The 17575-nt window shown below is 45.0% G+C and overlaps 1 protein-coding gene, 1 non-coding gene and 1 pseudogene across 2 annotated transcripts in view; 1 reads left to right on the forward strand and 2 right to left on the reverse strand.

The window, feature by feature from the left end:
• The window catches only part of LOC110569354 (potassium/sodium hyperpolarization-activated cyclic nucleotide-gated channel 4-like), a 191999-nt pseudogene that overhangs the window by 95695 nt on the left and 78729 nt on the right, over nt 1-17575 (reverse strand).
• LOC135270807 (uncharacterized) overlaps nt 1-17575 on the forward strand; it is a 72425-nt gene that overhangs the window by 4023 nt on the left and 50827 nt on the right. The window contains exons 2-3 of the mRNA XM_064366951.1: nt 10576-10788; nt 11317-11461. Coding sequence (XP_064223021.1) covers nt 10686-10788; nt 11317-11461 — 248 coding nt within the window. The 5' untranslated portion in view covers nt 10576-10685. The remainder of the gene's footprint in view (nt 1-10575; nt 10789-11316; nt 11462-17575) is intronic.
• Nucleotides 17227-17326, reverse strand: LOC135270868 (small nucleolar RNA U13). Its single transcript, XR_010339028.1, has one exon. It is a non-coding gene; the product is annotated as a small nucleolar RNA U13 (small nucleolar RNA).

The raw sequence follows: 17575 nt of genomic DNA on the forward strand, positions 1-17575 counted from the left end.
TAGGCAGCAGCTATCTATCTGGAGAAATAATTTCCAACAGGTATGAAGGTATGAATCTGTTAGCCTATGCCTTCATCATTTCTGTCTAGGAGAAGGGGTCAGCCATGGTGCACTGTCAGGCAGAACCTTTCATCCCACCCTTCCTGCGAAGTGTATTTCTGTCAGTGTCATATGCCCTTGGCTTTCTTTGTTGTCAAGTCTCTGGCAGATTGAGGGTGCATATTATCTCTCCTTCTGCTGTGTGTGCCATTGCACTGGACTTGGGGAGAGGAGTAAGAAGTATTGTGTTAAAATGTTAATCCCTTTCAGTGGTTGCCCAGTTGTGAGTCCTAGCTCTCTCAGACTATTGGCATTCGGTGTGCTGGAATTAGCATTTTATTTTCTCAAATATACTAATGTGATGTTTGTTGTCTATTCTTATTTAGCCAAATTAGTCACTAAAATGCCCTTATAGAAGATAACTCTGGAAGAGGTATTCATTTCTCTGAAATTTTTATTCTCCTTCCTTCCCTCCCCCTCTCTCTTTCTTTCCTTCTTTTCCTTCCTTTCTTTTCTCTTTTTCTTTCTGTTCTTTCCTTCCTTTCCCTTTCTTTTCTTTTTTTTTTTTTTCTTATTTTATCTTATTGGAGACAAGGTCTCCCTCTGTCACCCAGGCTGGAGTGTAATGGTGCAGTCATGGCTCACTGCAGCCTTGATCTCCTGTGCTGAAGCAATCCTCCCAACTCAGTTCTCCACAGTAGCTGGGACTATAGGTGCCCACTACCACACCTGGCTAATTTTTGTATTTTTTTTTTTTTTTTTTTTTTTTTTTTTGGTAGAGACAGGGTTTTGCCACATTGCCCAGGCTAGTCTTAAACTCAAGCAGTCTACCTACCTTGGCCTCCCAAAGCAATAGGATTCCAGGTGTGAGTCACTATGCCTGGCCTTTTTTTATTATTTTAAAAATTTAAAATTTTCATTTTTTAGAGATGTAGGGTTCTGTTCTGTTGCCCAGGAGTACAGTGGTACTATCAGAGCTCATTGCAGCTTTGAACTCCTGGACTTAAGCAATCCTCTCACCTCAGCCTTCTTGGTAGCTGGATTACAGGCACCTGACACTATGTTCGGCCAATTAAAAAAAAAGTTTGTTTGTAAATGTGGGTTTTTTTTTTTTTTTTTTTTTTTTTTTGAGACAGGGTTTCACCATGTTGGCCAGGATGGTCTCGATCTCTTGACTTCGTGATCCGCTCACCTTGGCCTCCCAAAGTGCTGGGATTACAGGTGTGCGCCACCACAGCCAGTTAATTTTTACATTTTTTTTTGTAGAGACAGGGTTTCACCATGTTGCTCAGGCTGGTCTCAATCTTCGGAGCTCAAGCTATCCACCAGCCTCGACCTCCCAAAGTGCTGGGATTACAGGCGTGAGCCACTACTTTGCCCGGCCAGACTAGGCACTTTCTAGACCTTCCTAAAAGCTGTGTCTTGGATTTTGCTTTCCTCTACTGCTAGGTGAGGCCCATACAGCTACCCATGATTGACTCTGAAAGTTGTTGATACATGGCAGTGCATTGAGAAAGTTCACACCTCACAGTGAATTAAAGAAATATGGGCATAGTCCAGGTGCGGTGGCTCACGCCTGTAATCCCAGCACTTTGAAAGACCGAGGTGGGCGGATCATGAGGTCAGGAGATTGAGACCATCCTGGGCAACATGGTGAAACCCCGTCTCCACTAAAAATACAAAAATTAGCTGGGCGTGGTGGGTGGCTCGAGCCTGTAATCCTAGCTACTCCGTAGGCTGAGGCAGGAGAATTGCTTGAACCAGGCAGTCGGAAGTTGCAGTGAGCCGAGATCATGCCATTGTACTCCAGCCTGGTGACAGAGTGAGACTCTGTCACAAAAAGAAAAGTATGAGCATAAATTAAATAACTGGTGTCATTGGCCCTCCATATATCTTTTTTTTTCCAAAAATTATTAATAAATAATAAAGTATGGTTATTTCGTATGCCAGTGCATACAGATTTTAACATTTGGATCTATATTTCTTTGAAAGCTAGGATATGTTTTCTAATGCGCTTTCATTGAAGCCAGCTCCTAACATTGAGCATAAATATGAGTTATCAATCCCAGTTATGTACCTGATCCTCATTCTCCCTCCCCGAGCCCCACACACTGCCCTGGGCCCTTCTTTGGCACGTGGACAGATGAATGGGAGCTGCTGGGTGTGGGAGCACTGGACTGGGAATCAGACTTGGAGTATAATCCAAATGGCCCAAGAGCCTACAGCTCGCAGCTGCCCAATGGGTTTCCATGGCAACCTCAAATCAGACTCTGCTCCTTGGTTGGCCAACACCTAGTAAGAGGAAGCCAGACTTTTCCACTTCAGGCGACGGTATTGGTGGTGGCACTTCCAGGGGGTGCACAGCGGCTTAGCAGGAGGACAGATTCAGAGGGGCTCTTGGGGAGCTCAAGCGGGGCCCACAGAGACCTTCTTTCTGGGGTTCCAAACTGGCATTTAGAGGGAGATTCAGTACTCACACCTGGGGTGTTTCAGAATATTCAGGAGACCAGAGAGACCAGTGGGCGAAACAGGAGGAGTTTATTAAGGTGGCCACTGGCTCAGCAGATTAGCATCCCAAGATTGAGCAAAGGAGAAAGAAAATGGGATACTTTTTATACATCCAGAATGATGTAACACAGGTTTGCAGAAGCCACAACAAAGAACAGTTAATTTGTAACATGTCTTGTGATGTATGTTACATTTGAAAAATAGCATTTTGAGAAACGCATTGCACATTCTTTGGGTGTTATCTTGCCCTGTGACCTTGCAGCTGGTCAGCAAGAAAAACAGGAGTGTTGAGATGTCTGGGAACTTTGCTGAGAATGTGGGCAGAAGAGCTAAGATAGGTTTTAAGGAGTTAATTTTAAGCAGAGCTGGGGTTAGATTTTATATTGAACACAACACAGTAAACTGTGTTATGCAGGAATTGTAGACTACCGTTGTTATTATTTAATTTCCCTCTTCATTTCCCCCCTTTGTTGCTTTTTATTAACTCTTTGATAGGAAACAACCCCATTGCTTTCAGCATTTACTAGTATTTGGAAGTTAATTTTGGTTTAGGTCACTTGGTATTTCTATGAGCTTATTTATCAGTTTTATGCCTGTTTGGTTTTTGTAGCTGGATGTCAGGGCGATGGCTTAGGTGTGTCGCAGAGCTTTTTGAGACAACCCTTTTGGGAGCGCCTTTGTATTTTTGGTGGACAGCAGGCTGGTGTGTTAGCTATGGTAAGCGTACAGCACTGAGTTGTGAATTTTTAGCACGAGATTGAGAGTTTCTCTCCTGCCATGAGAGGCACAAAATGAACTTTTAGGCCTGATGGCTCCTTTGTGCCTGTCCCTGTCTTAGGTTGTCTTTCCTTTGAAGAATCTTACCTGTCTTTAGCTAACCAGTCATCTACCCAGGGCCAGCCAGGCAACAGCTGGAGAAAGTTGGAATTTGAGTAAACACAGCCCCGGGGGCTGATCTGCAGAGTGTTGTGGTTCCAGGAACAGTGCTGTTATTTACCTTAAGTTGTTTCTTCTGCTAAGCTGCCTGCTTGGAAAAGATGGTATTAATGCAGCTTTTTGGGGCTATTAACATATTACTTGCTTAGTTTAAGCTTACTTCATCCAGACATTTGCCAGTGATTAAGTTCCAGTAGATGATTACACTTTACGCAAGCCCATGAAAAGCTCCACTACCATACATGTCATTCTGAGACGGTTCTCCATCCTCTTGGGGCACAGGTTGATACTTAGCTAATGCCATTAATTGACTGGTGGTTTGCTTGGCCATTACTTGCTTCTATAGTTGACCGAATACTCCCAATTAAGAGAGGCAGGAGACAAGGTAGTATCAAACGCCCTCCTAATATAATTACTACTCCCCCTATTTGGGTTTTAAACGCCCCCAACCATAAAAACCATTCTCTGAAGAGGGAGTCTGGTGACCACCCTTTCCAGGTTTGTACTGGAACTTGAGCTAGTTTTTGCATGCTGGCAGTAATTTCCATGACTGCTTGTCCATTATGACTGATTTTTAGACAGCAGTTTGATAAGTTAAACTTTTCACATACTCCTCCTTTTTGGGCTAAAAGGTAATGTAATGTTAGTTTTTTTCTGGTAAATGGCATTTCTCATCTATGTGGCCTGTAAATTTGTAAGGTGGCAAACTTAAAGCTTTGGATGATTCATTGGTTATGATTTTTAGAACTGCCTGCAGCCTAATGATGCGGTTAATTATGTAGATGGGAGTGTGATATCCCCATGCCCTGTTTTTGTGCCCAAGTGGCTGGGCCATAATAATTATTTTTTTCTGGGGGCCAGTCTGTGTTTTTTTCAGTTTCCTATTTGTACATTTATTATAGTTGTATCAGCTTATAGCATCACTAATCCAAAGCGGGATTTGAGTAAGCACCGCCTGCTTTTTTTGAAGGTTATAGGATTTGCAGTTATGTCATGTGCACACCTGATTAGGACTTTCCTAATAGGGGTGTTATAACAAGTTGGGGCTACAACTATTTTTTTTATTTTGAAGAAGTGTTTTTACTACCTGTTAGGCATCTAAGTTTAAGGACACACTTCCCTAATGAGAAGGGGTTACCCGAGTTAGATTGCAAAGGGTTTCTTTTCCTGTTCTTTCACAGAGCTCAAACCATACCCCAGGTAAAAGTTTGGGGTTGTAGCACACATAAGACTGATTATTACCTGGATTACAATTTGAATAGGTAGTTTGATTACACATGCAAGTTCCTAGGGAAGCTCCTTTACACTCATAATGTGTTTGCTATAGTAAAGTTTTAACTTGTGTATTCCCTGTCTATGTAGTGTGGGTGCACATAGGACACCCACATAGGACTTCCTCGCTCAGTAGATTTGCCATAAGGGCTGACATGAGCGAAATGAAAGGTAACATTTTTACACTAAGACTGGACAAGGAATGCTTTCTCCTGGGAGCAAAGCTTTGCAGCAATGTCAACATAGTAACAGGATACTTAATATTATTAAAATGACAAGGTTTAAGATTTTGCTTGAGATTTTAGTTTACATTTGCTTATCCGGTGGAGATTGCTCGAGCTTCGGCCGTGCGTTGACTAGTCAGCTTCTGGTTGTGTGACTAGAGCAGGGCTCGACGATTTCTCAGGGTCGTCTGCATCTGGAACCGGACTGAGCTGGTTGTGGTCCTTGTCGATCACATGTCTCAAGGTTAGCCTGGTGGGATGTTCCGGATCCGGCTGACTGGTTCACTTGTCTGGGGCTGTTGGCCTTAACTGGCTGTGATGAATCCAGAGAACAACTTTAGCAACTTTAACAGCAGTGGGGGTGGATAAGGTTACAATAAAAGGGCCCAATGGGGTTGGGTTCCACTTTTTAACCTAGACAGAGTCTCTGGGTTTAAATGAATGGATTAGAATTGTTAAACTTATAGGTATTCTTTTTTGTACCCAGCTTTGTTTCATGGCTTTACCTAGGGCCTGCATTTATCTCCTTAATGTTTATTTTTCCTATTTGTTTAAAAAAAGATTGTCTTTTACCCGGGTTGTGGGGGGTGGTTTCCCAAACAAAACTTCGTAAGGTGAATATTAGGTCTGTTTGGTTGGGTGCGTCTGACTCGGAGAAGGACCATGGGCAAGATTTGATCCCACCGTAAGTGGGTTTCCTGACAGAATTTCTTTAGGAATTGTTTCAGTGTCCAGTTTCTTTGCTTTACCTTCCCCGAACTCTGGGGACGGTAGGCAGTACGTGATTTCCAACAGTTGAGAGAGATTTTGAACAGTCTCAGCTACAAATGCCGGTTCGTTGTCAGACCTGAGAGTCAGAGGCAGCCCAAACCTAGGAATACTATCTGTTAATAATGCTTGAGTTGCCTCCGTGGCTTTTTCAGTGCAGGTGGGGAAAAATTCTACCCACCCGGAGTAGGTGCAGACAAACGCCAGCATAAACCGATAGCCTCCTGCTTGGCGCGTTTCAGTAAAATCCACAAGCAAGTTTTCACGTGGGGTTACTCCTACTTTTTGAATTCCCAGGGGCCGAAATGGCCCTTGCCGTTGGTTGTTCTGAGCACAGGTTAAGCATTGTTTACAGACGGCTCGGGAGATGACAGTGAGCAGTGGCACATAGAAGTGGCACCCCAGTAGTGTTTCTAGTGCTGTTTTCCCGTGTGAGTTTCTTGGTGGAACTGTTTTACAAACCTGAGGGCTATTACTTCAGGAAAAACTAATTTTCTGTTTGAGAACCTCCACCAGCCTTTTTTTTGTATAAGCTCCATTTTCCTGAGCAAACCAGGTCCTCTCATTTGGGGAGTAATTTGGCTTCTCTTTAGGCAAAGGTTCTGGGAGGAGAGGCATGGCAGTAGCTGCCTTCCTACCTACCGTGCTGGAAAGTGGAGTATTCATTGCTGCACGCCTAGCTTCTGCATTTGCTTTCCTGTTTCCTCTTGCCTCTAGGGTCCCACCTTTTTGATGGCCTTGGCAATATATAACAGCTATTTTTCTTAGGATCCCGTACTGCATCTAAAAGTTGTAGGATTTTTTCTGGATACCCTACACTTGTTCCTTGGGCAGGTAGGAGTCCTTTTTTCTTGTATATGCTCCCATGTACATGTAGCATAGCAAAGGCATACTTTGAATTAGTATATACGTTGACTCTTTTACCTTTTGCTAACAGCAATGCCTGCGTTAAAGCTATTAGCTCTGCTCCGGGGGCTGGGGTTCCTGTTGGCAGGCTTTGGGCGTCTACCACTGAATTTAGAGTTACAACTGCATATCCTGCCCGTCTGACTTCTTCTGTTGCAAAGCTGCTACCAGCTGTAAAGTACCTGACATCTGGATTTTGGAGGGGCCGATCTGTCAGGTCCCTTCTACTTGAGAATACTTTATCTACTGTCTCTATACAGTTATATAGGGGAGCTTCTGTTTCCAGTGGGAGGAGGGAGGCAGGGTTGAGAGTGTTTATAGTTTCTGAGGTTATGTGGAGTTTTTACATAAAAGCCCTGATACTGGGTCATTCTAGGATTTGACGACCAATGGTGCCTTCTTTGCTCCATTAGTGTTAAAACAGAGTGTGGTACCCATACAGTTAACTGCTTTCCCAGAGCACTTGTAGCAGCAAGAGCCTTGAAACAGGATGGCCGTCCTGAGCCGCCGAGTCCGGTTGCTTTGATGGGCAGGCTATTGGGTGATGCCATGATTCCAAGATTGGGTTAAAACTCTGATGGCCATTCCCTTCTGCTCATGAACATACAGGAGAACGAGTTTAGTTATGTCTGGCAGTCCTAAAGCAGGTGCCTCAACTAGAGCCTTCTTGATTGTATTAAATGCTTTTTGTTGCTCAGGCCCCCAGATAAAGGGTTTTCTTTTCCCCCGCTTTTGTGGATTTATGTGATTATCTTGCCATTAGTGAGAAATTTGGGATTTAAATATGGCAGAACCCTGTTGCCCCTAAGAACCCTGTGACTTGTTGCTGGGAGGTTGGGGTGGGAATTCTACAGACAGCTTCCTTGCATGCACTGCCTAACACACGCTGTCTGTCTGTGGCTTATGACAAACCCCAAGTGTGTGACTCCTTCGCAGGAAATCTGGGCTTTTTTTTTTTTTCTTCTTTTTATATGCTTTATACCTTGCCTTCCACAGAAGGTGGAGGTTTGGGGTTCCTTCATGGCAATTTTCGATAGCGGATGCTGCTAGGAGAAGGTCATTTCCATACTGCCGAAGGACACAGTTTTTATCTGGTGGGGTGTAAGCATTAAGGTCTGATGCTAGGGCCTCACTGAAAATTGTGGGGGAGTTTTTGAACCTTTGGGGAAGCTTGGTCCAAGTATACTGGAGATTTTCCCATTGAAGGGCAAAGATGGATCGGCTGACTGGCATGGGGGCGAAGGCGGAAGAAAACATTCTTTTCGTTTAAAACAGTCAACAATACTGCATTGGAGGGAATTAGGGAGAGGAGAGTGTATGGGTTTGGAACTACTGGGTGAATAGTTACTGTTGCTTGGTTTACAGCTCGTAGGTTCCTCCCTGGCCTGTAATTATCACAGGTATGGTACAATTTATTACTAGGCAGCCGTTTCTTTGACAAGGGTGGGATGTTCCAGGGTGACTGGCGTGGCTCCAAAATGCCACGTTTATTAGCCACTCTGGATGCTTTGCTGTGCCTAAAACAGCCTCCTGTGGTATGGGATACTGGTGTAGCCGGACTGGGCTGACTCCCACTGTTAGGTCTCATGGCTAGCTCAGGTGGATTGTTTTCAGCCCGTACCTCTGGGAATTTACTAATTAATTCTGAATATAACTTCCTTCATTGGCCCCAAGTTTGCTTTATAGGTCCCTTCATATCCCTAGCAAAGAATTGCCACTCAGCTTGTGGTACTGTGAAGGCTAATACCATAGCCTTTGGTTACTTAAAACCTAAAGTCATGTTATCTTTAGGCTTAAAAGAAATTTGTACTTGTAGTTTTTGGAGCAGACTCCTCCCCAACAAAGGAACAGGGCAGCTGGGAAGATATCAGAACTTGTGCTGCACCTCTTGCCTTCCAGTGACATATTTTGACTGGCAAAAGGGTTTGTTTTGGTTTGTTTTTACCTGCTATTCCTATAGCCCCAATGGTAATAGTGTAAGACAGTGATCCACCAGTTTGGATAATATCCCACCACTAGGTATTGCATGGGGATAAACCCCATGATCTTTATAGACCGTTCCTTTGGGGCATGCATACTTTCAATGCCCTTTCTTTTTCCACACTGCACATTGATCTCTCTCCAGTCTGGGCCGGGTTTTAGACTCTGGTTTAGCTATATTTTTTTCTTGCCCTCTTCCACGTCCTCCTCCACATCCTTTCATTATCCCAGCTTTTCTTTCAACTAAGGCAGCTGCTAGTAAATCTGCCTTTTCCTTTGCCTCACGCCGTGCCCTTCTCTTAGCCCGGGTCCCGTGCAGGGAGGGTGCAAAGCAGCAGAGTGTCTGCAACCCACCTGCCACCTTTCCAGCGCTACTACAAGATTTGCAAGAAGGAAGAAATGGTCATCTATGAGGAACAGTCTTTATTAACAAAGATTAAAATAGGGCAGCGGAGAAGTGCTGCAGGCTCCGACGTTGCTCCAACATGGGCGTCTCACCTGACTCCTCCCCACAGCCGTTGGCATCCACTGTCAGGTTTCAATGTTCCTGGACCTCAGGGCCTTCGTCCTCTCCAGTCTAAACGCAGAGACATTTGACATGGACCTGTTTTGCAAAATGCAATACGTTCTTATCGACTCTGGTTACCCTGCTGTGCACGAGAGCCAAAACCTCTTCCTCCTGTCTAGACTTTGGTCCTTTGACCGACACCCTCCATTCCCTCCCTCTGCCACTCTCCGGCCCCGGGTCACCATCCATCTACTGGCTACTTCAGTGGGGTCAACTGGTTCAGATCAACACTTCTGGGGCATCACGTGGAATTGGTCTCTCTGAGGTGGTGGAGATGCTGAGTAGTGGGATTTCCTCATTCCACGGTGCACACAGCTATCTAATCCTCACACTGCACCCCATGAATGTACAAGCAGCACGATTTGCCAATTAAAACAATACTAATAATGACAGAATAAATATAGTAAAATGCAAGAAGTGTGGCTTCACCGCCCCACCTACCTGATTTTATCAGCCGCCCAACTATGTTGAGCGGCTTCTTCTCTTGGGTGGGCACAGGCAGAAGCATCTCATTAGTATTGAAATGCATCGCCTGGCAGCTCTGCGGCAGCCCCGGCTTCTTGTTGGCTGGGCCAACACAGCCTCGGGCTGCCTAGCTTGGAGGACGCTGGCTTCGTGTGATGATTGTTGAGCCAGGGTTCTCTGGGTGGTGGTCTGGGTGGAGGAGGCGGCCATGAGGTCGTGCTGGAAGGATTGTTGAGCCAAAGTTTCTAAATCTTCACTGCCCTTGGAGCACTTGATGGAGGCTGCGGCCACGAGGTCACGCTGGAGGGCTTGCTGCGCCCAGGTTTGTAAATCTCCACCACTGCCAATGGAGCTCCCGATGGAGGAGGCCACGCGGTCACGCTGGCGGGCTTGCTGAGCCGAGGTTTCTGAATCCCCACCACTGCCGTTGGAGCTCGCAATGGAGGAGGCCACGGGGTCACGCTGGAGGGCTTGCTGAGCCGAGGTTTCTGAATCCCCACCACTGCCGTTGGAGCTCGCAATGGAGGCGGCCACGGGGTCACGCTGGAGGGCTTGCTGAGCCGAGGTTTCTGCATCCCCACCACTGCCGTTGGAGCTCGCAATGGAGGAGGCCACGGGGTCACGCTGGAGGGCTTGCTGAGCCGAGGTTTCTGCATCCCCACCACTGCCGTTGGAGCTCGCAATGGAGGAGGCCACGGGGTCACGCTGGAGGGCTTGCTGAGCCGAGGTTTCTGCATCCCCACCACTGCCGTTGGAGCTCGCAATGGAGGAGGCCACGGGGTCACGCTGGAGGGCTTGCTGAGCCGAGGTTTCTAAATCTCCACAATTGCTGATGGATCTCTTGATGGTCGGGGAGGCCATGGGGGCATGCTGGGGGTCTGGATTAAAACTCTCTGTCTTCCTCTTCAGGCCGGCAGGTGAACTGGAAACTTGCAGGCCGGCAGGTGAACTGGAAACTTGCGGGCCGGCAGGTGAACTGGAAACTTGCGGGCCGGCAGGTGAACTGGAAACTTGAGTGGATGGAGAACAGGTGGGATCCCCAGGAGCAAGGGACCGTAGTCTGTTATCGACTCGCTTTCTTCTTCTGTCATCGACTCGCTTTCTTATTCTGTCAGCAAAAAGGTAGGTGGCCATGGGATAATTATACAAGTTTTCTTTAATTGCCTTGGTGACTGTCTTAGCCCTGAATCCCATGGCCACCAAGACCTGGATCGTTTGAGCATTTGGGTGTTCCAGGATTTGCTTTTCATGAGTTGTCAGAGGCAACTGCTGGCCGTTGTTGACCCACGAGTCCCTGAGAACTTGCTGTACTGTGGGCCGCTCCCTGGGATCTGTCATTAACAGTTTTTTCATTAGACTTTCCAGGCCTTTTGAGAAGGAAGAGGGGCAGATGTACCTTCCAGATCGAATTTTTGCTTGGAGGACCATACGACTCTTTGAGAAGAAGGGTAGATCCCTCGACACCATCTCGTACAAAGTGACGCCTAGGCTCCAAACATCCATGGCGGGGCATTGGTAGCCCTGGCCCAGGATGACTTCTGGGGCCATGTAGAGGAAGGTGCCACAACGTGTTGTCAGCCACTGCCCCTCATCGTAAGTTGTTGCCAATCCGAAATCGGCAATTTTTATATTTCCTTCACCATCCAACAGGATGTTTTCCGGCTTCAGGTCCCTGTGTGCTATTCTTCTCGCGTGGCAGTACTCCATGGCCGACAGCATCTGCTGGAACTTTGCCCGGGCCTCCTCCTCTGTCACGTGGTTGCGGTACAGCCACTGGTGCAGGTCTCCTCCTGAGGTATACTCCAATATTAAATGGCATGCATCTGTGGTGTCGATGATCTGAAATAGTTCTACGATATTGACGTGGTGCACAGACTTTAAAATCGTCAGCTCTGTCTGGCTAATGGCGACACGGGCGCCAGTTTTGTGGGTGGTTTTCACGGCCACCTGGGTCCCAGACAGCAAGTGGCGGGCCAGCTTCACCTCGCTGAAGGCACCACGGCCAATGAGTTCCAGCGTTTGGTAACACTGTAGCCCCTGGTCAGGTGGGGCGTGGGCCAGTGTCTGCCCCATGGTGCCTGATGCCTCTCTACACTAACTACACGACTAACTACTAAGCAACAATACTAACTATACTAACTATGCTAAAATATTAAGCAACAATACTGACTATACCAAAGTACGCTAAAATACTAAGCAACGATAGTGACTATACTAACTACACTAACAACGCTAACTAGAAAAACACCAACCCCCCTCCCACAGAAACCCTCCCCCACCCCAAACCCCCCCACACCCAACCCCCCCCACACACAGAAACACAGATAAAACACGCACACGCACACGCACACACACACACACGCACACACACCACACCACTCGGCAATCGCTGGTCTGAATCCACAGGTCACCAAACAAGCTTCCAGGGATATCTCAGACCAAAAACCATGACCCAGCCAGGCCCTTATATAGGCCCTGTGATTCCATCACAAAGGCTTTTCGTGACATCAGAGCAAAGCGGGGGCCAATCACGGCTGGGGGTCATTCAGAGTTCTGAGCATGAGCCAGTCGTGGCTAGGGATCGTTCAGAGTTCTGAGCATGAGCCAGTCATGGCTAGGGATCGTTCACAGAGATTTTCTCACTTTTGGTCCCCAAAACATCTTCCTCTTTTAAAAAGAAAAGTGCTTTTGTCTAGATGGGTTATAGAGATTGATATTTAGTTTCCTAGCCATTTAAACTGGTACAACACTTCAACGGCATTTTCACTTGTAGTTTCTTTTTCTATAATTTTTTTATTATACTCTTTAAGTTCTGGGGTACATGTATAGCTTGTGCAGGTTTGTTACATAGGTTTACAGGTGCCATGGTGGTTTTCAATCATTTGTAATTTCAAAATCTGAAATAGCTTTTGGATTTTGAAGATCTCGTAATGTCCACATGCAAAATACTCAATTCCTTTTCTTTCATCTCCCGGCCTCGTTTGTTTTTAATGGTTTCTGCTCTTTGTCTCATATTTTACTATAGAATATATACTGCATTTCTTTCCTGTTCTAAACATTGTTGTGATCATATTCTTGTAGCCAAATCTTTGTTCTCATTTTTTTTTTTTTAATTTTTTATGCTGTTGAATCCCTCTGAGCCCTGCCTTTCCCTGCCTCCTCCTCTGTACTCATTTTTGCTAAAATCTGTAAGTGGATAAATTCTTTAAAAGCTTTGCACATTGTGAAGGGTTGGTTTTTTTTTTTTTTTTTGAGACGGAGTTTCGCTCTTGTTACCCAGGCTGGAGCGCAATGGCGCGATCTCGGCTCACCGCAATCTCCGCCTCCTGGGTTCAGGCAATTCTCCTGCCTCAGCCTCCTGAGTAGCTGGGATTACAGGCACGCGCCACCGTGCCCAGCTAATTTTTTGTATTAGTAGAGACGGGGTTTCACCATGTTGACCAGGATCGTCTCGATCTCTTGACCTCGTGATCCACCCGCCTCGGCCTCCCAAAGTGCTGGGATTACAGGCTTGAGCCACCGCGCCCGGCCTGTTTTTTTTTTTTTTTAATATTTATTACAGTAAGATTCAAATGTATGTGCAAGTAGAGAGCAATAAGCCGTTGTGTACCTGTCACTCAGTTACGTCTGTCACTTAGTCATTAACTTGGGGACACTCTTGTATCATCTATATCCTTTAACCTTCTTCTCATTATACTTTTTCTTGGGAGAAGTTTATTAATTGATAGGTGTTACTTTGGGGTGAATAAGAAGGTAGCCAACTAGTGTGCTGGGGAACTGCGGGTGGGCAGGGGTTCCTAGAAGCCAAAATGTAAGGTTCTTTTCTTTGGGATCCTTTCCTCTCCTTAGAGAAGACCCTTTAGCTTTCTACCTGAGAAGCTGATGCCTAGTTGTCAGGCTTTCTTCTTGCCAAGATAGGGGTGTTAACTCCTGTATACAGACGTTCACTTAATCCTTTTAACCAGTCCCACATCTCACCACAGCCCTATGCTATACCTGGGTTTCTCCATTCAGAGCCCATTTAGGGTCTCTAGTGCCAGTCTTTTTCCTCATTGGCTGTGTCCCCCAGGTCCTTTTTTTAAAAAAATTTTTTCCCAATGGTGATGCACTTACTGAGCAGATGCAGTGATCTTCTTACCTGATCCTACGTATAACCGTTGGCCTAAATGTAAGATGGTTTGCCAGCATCAGCAATAAGACTAGTAGTGGGGCTAAAAAACAAGTTCTCTTAAGGCTAAATCTTGACCTCCTGTTCTAGGATGACCAACTTAATCTGAAAAGAATTTGCAACGTGTAAGTATATTAGGATTACAGCCATCTGTATACACACTTAAAAGTAGTTCAGCATGGCACGGTGGTTCACACCTGTTATCCCAGCACTTTGGGAAGCCAAGGCAGGTGGATCATGAGGCCAGGAGTTCAAGACCAGCCTGGCCAACATGGTAATGCCCCATCTTTACTAAAAAAAATTAGCTAGGCGTGGTGGCGCATGCCTGTAATCCCAGCTACTTGGGACACCGAGGCAGGAGAATCACTTGAACCTGGGAGGCAGAGGTTGCAGTGAGCCGAGATCGTGCCACTGAACTCCAGCCTGGGTGACAAAGCAAGACTCTGTCTCAAAAAAAAGTAGTTCTGCTACCATTAACTTAGTCTAAAAGAGTCACATAAGAATACCAATGTTATTTTGTTCGAACGCCATGGTTATTTCAGTTTAAAAGCATTTCTCTCAAAGCTGCTTCTCTCTTCACAACAGTAGAGCTCTGGCAGTAAATTAAGTGGTTGAGGACTCAGTGAAACTGTGGCTAATTTCTGGTTCAGTCTGAGCTCTCTTTGCACTATGATCAAAATGGAGTCTTGCCAGCTGCCAAGGGTAGCCTTGCAGGTCTCTTCCAATGAATATAAGTTCCACATGGCTGGGGAGGCCTCATAATCATGGCAGAAGGTCAAGGAGGAGCAAAGGCATGTCTTACATCGTGGCAGGCAAGCCTGTTCTCATACTTTTAAAATTATTTGGTGACTGGGTGCGGTGGCTCATGCCTGTAATCCCAGCACTTTGGGAGGCCAAGACAGGCAGATCACTTGAGGTCAGGAGTTCGAGACCAGCCTTGCCAACGTGGTGAAACTTCATCTCTACTAAAAATACAAAAATTAGCGGGGCGTGGTGGTGCACACCGGTAATGCCAGCTACTCGGGAAGCTGAGGAACAATTGTTTGAACCCGGGAGGCAGAGGTTGCAATGGGCCAGGATTGTGTTACTGCACTGCAGCCTGGGCAACAGAGCAAGACTCTGTCTCAAAACAAACAAAAGTTATTTGGTGATTTTTTTTTTTTTTTTTTTTTTTTTTTTTGAGACGGAGTCTCTGTGACTCAGACTGGAGTGCAATGGCACAATCTCTGCTCACTGCAACCTCTGCTTCCCGGGTTTAAGCAATTTTCCTGCCTCAGCTTCCTGAGTAGCTGGGACTACAGGCATGCGCCACCACACCGGCTAATTTTTGTATTTTTAGTAGAGACAGGGTTTCACCATGTTGGCCAGGCTGATCTCAAACTCCTGACCTCAAGTGATCCACCCGCCTTGGCCTCCCAAAGTGCTGGGATTACAGGGGTGAGCCAAAATACCCGGCCCATTTTAACCATTTTTAAGTGTACTGTTGAGTGACATTAAATGCATTCACAGTGTTGTGCAACCATCACTATCCATTTCCAGAACTTTTTCATCATTCTACATAGAAACTCTCTATCCATTAAATAACTCCCATTTTCCCCTTCCCTCTGCCCCTGGCAACCTCTCTTCTACTTTCTTTCTATGAGTTTGCCTGTCCTAACTGCTTCATATAAGTGAAATCTTACTATATGTGTCTTTTTGTATTTAATGAAGTGTAATGTTTTTAAGGTTCATCCATGTCATAGCATGTATCAGAATTTTATTCTTTTTTCAAGCTGAATAATACTGTATTTTATGGATATCCACATTTTGTTTATTCATCCGTCAATGAACATTTGGGCTGTTCTCACCTTTTAACTATTGTAAATAATGCTGTTATGAACATGGCTATACAGATATCTGTTGGAATCCCACTTTAATTCTTTGGATATATACCTAGAAGAGGAATTGCTGGGACATACAGTAAATCTATGCTCAACTTTTTGAGGAACCACCCAACGATTTTCCAAAGTGGCTGCTCCATTTTACATTTTCATCAGTAATGCTCAAGAGTGCCAATTTCTCCATTTGCTCACCCACACTTGCTATTTTCCTTTTCTTTGTTTTTTAATAAAATTCATTTTAATGGGTAGGAATTGGTATCTCATTGTGATTTTGAGTTGCATTTTCTAAGGAATATTGATGTTGAGCAGTTTTTCATACGCTGATTGGCCATTTGTATATCTTCTTTTTTGTCATTGTTTGAATTTTTTTTTTTTTTTTTTTTGAGACAGGGTCTTGCTCTGTTGCCGAGACTGGAGGGCAGTGGCACGATCCCAGCTCACTGCAGCCTCATTCCTCTGGTCCCAAGTGATCCTCCCACCTCAGTCTTCCTAGTAGCTGCGACTGCAGGCACATGCCTCCATGCCTGGCTAATATTCATATTTTTTGTAGAGATGGGGTTTCGCCATGTTACCTAGGCTGGTCTTGAACTCCTGAGCTCAAGTGATCCATCCACTTCAGCTTCACAAAGTGGTGGGATTACAGGCATGAGCCACTCCACCAAGCCTGCATTTCCTCTTTAGAGAAATGTTTATTCAAGTCCTTTTCTAATTTTGAATTGTTTATTGTTACTTTGTTGTTACTGTTGAGTTGTAGGAATTCTTTACCTATTCTGGATATTAATCCCTTATTAGATATATGATTTGCAAATAGTTTCTCCAGTTCTGTTGGTTATCATTTCACTCTCTTTATTGTGTGCTGTGCACAACAATTTTAACTTTTTTTTTCTTTTTTAAGACAGAGTCTCCCTCAGTCACCCAGGGTTGGAGTACGGTGCTGCAGTCTTGGCTCACTTCTGCAGCCTCCACGACTCCCAGACTCGAGCAATCCTCCTGCCTCAGCCTTCCAAGTAGCTGAGACTACAGACACACACAACCATGCTCAGCTAATTTTTTTTGTATTGATCTCGCCACGTTGCCCAGGCTGGTCTCAAACTCCTGAGCTCAAGCAGTCTGCCTGCCTTGGCTTCCCAAAGTGCTGGGATTAAGGCGTGAGCCACCACGCCTGGCCAAAAGTTTTTAATTTTTATGAATTCCAGTTTATCAATTTTCTTCTTTTGTTGCCTCTACTTTTCAGTCCTTGCTAAATTCAGCATCATGAAGATCTTTTTCTTATGTTTTCTTCTAAGGGCATTACTGTTTTTAGCTCCTCTTCTTTAATCTATTTTGAGTTAATTTTTGTGTATAATATAAAAGAAAAGTCCAACTTCACTTTTGCGTGTAGCTATCTAGTTTTCCCAGTAGCATTTGTTGACTGTCCTTTCCCCAATGACTGGTACCTTTTGTCAAAAATCAGTACATCATATTTGTGAGAGTTTATATCTGTTTTTTTTTTTTTTCTTTTTCTTTTCTTCAGGTTAGATGGGTAGTGCTGATGTCATAACAAGGTTTGAGAATGACACATCTCACATGTTTCTAAAACACCCAATTATCATTCTGGTGAACTACAGAAGATCTGTACTCTATTCTATTCCATTGGTTTATGTCTGTCCTTATGCCAGTACCACATTGTTTTGCTTACTGTAGCTTTGTAGTAAGTTTTGAAATCAGGAAGTGTGAGTCCTCCAACTTAGTTCTTGTTTTTCAAGATTGTTTAGGCTATTGAGGGTCCCCCTCCCTCCCTTTTTTGGACAAATTAATGGAAAGAATTTTTTTCTCTCCGTTTTTTTTTTTTTTTTTTTTTTTTTTTTGGACAAATAAAGAA

The sequence above is a fragment of the Aotus nancymaae genome, unplaced genomic scaffold (assembly GCF_030222135.1).
Source record: "Aotus nancymaae isolate 86718 unplaced genomic scaffold, 86718_ANA_hifiasm-v0.15.2.pri h1tg000067l, whole genome shotgun sequence".
NCBI lineage: Eukaryota > Metazoa > Chordata > Mammalia > Primates > Aotidae > Aotus > Aotus nancymaae.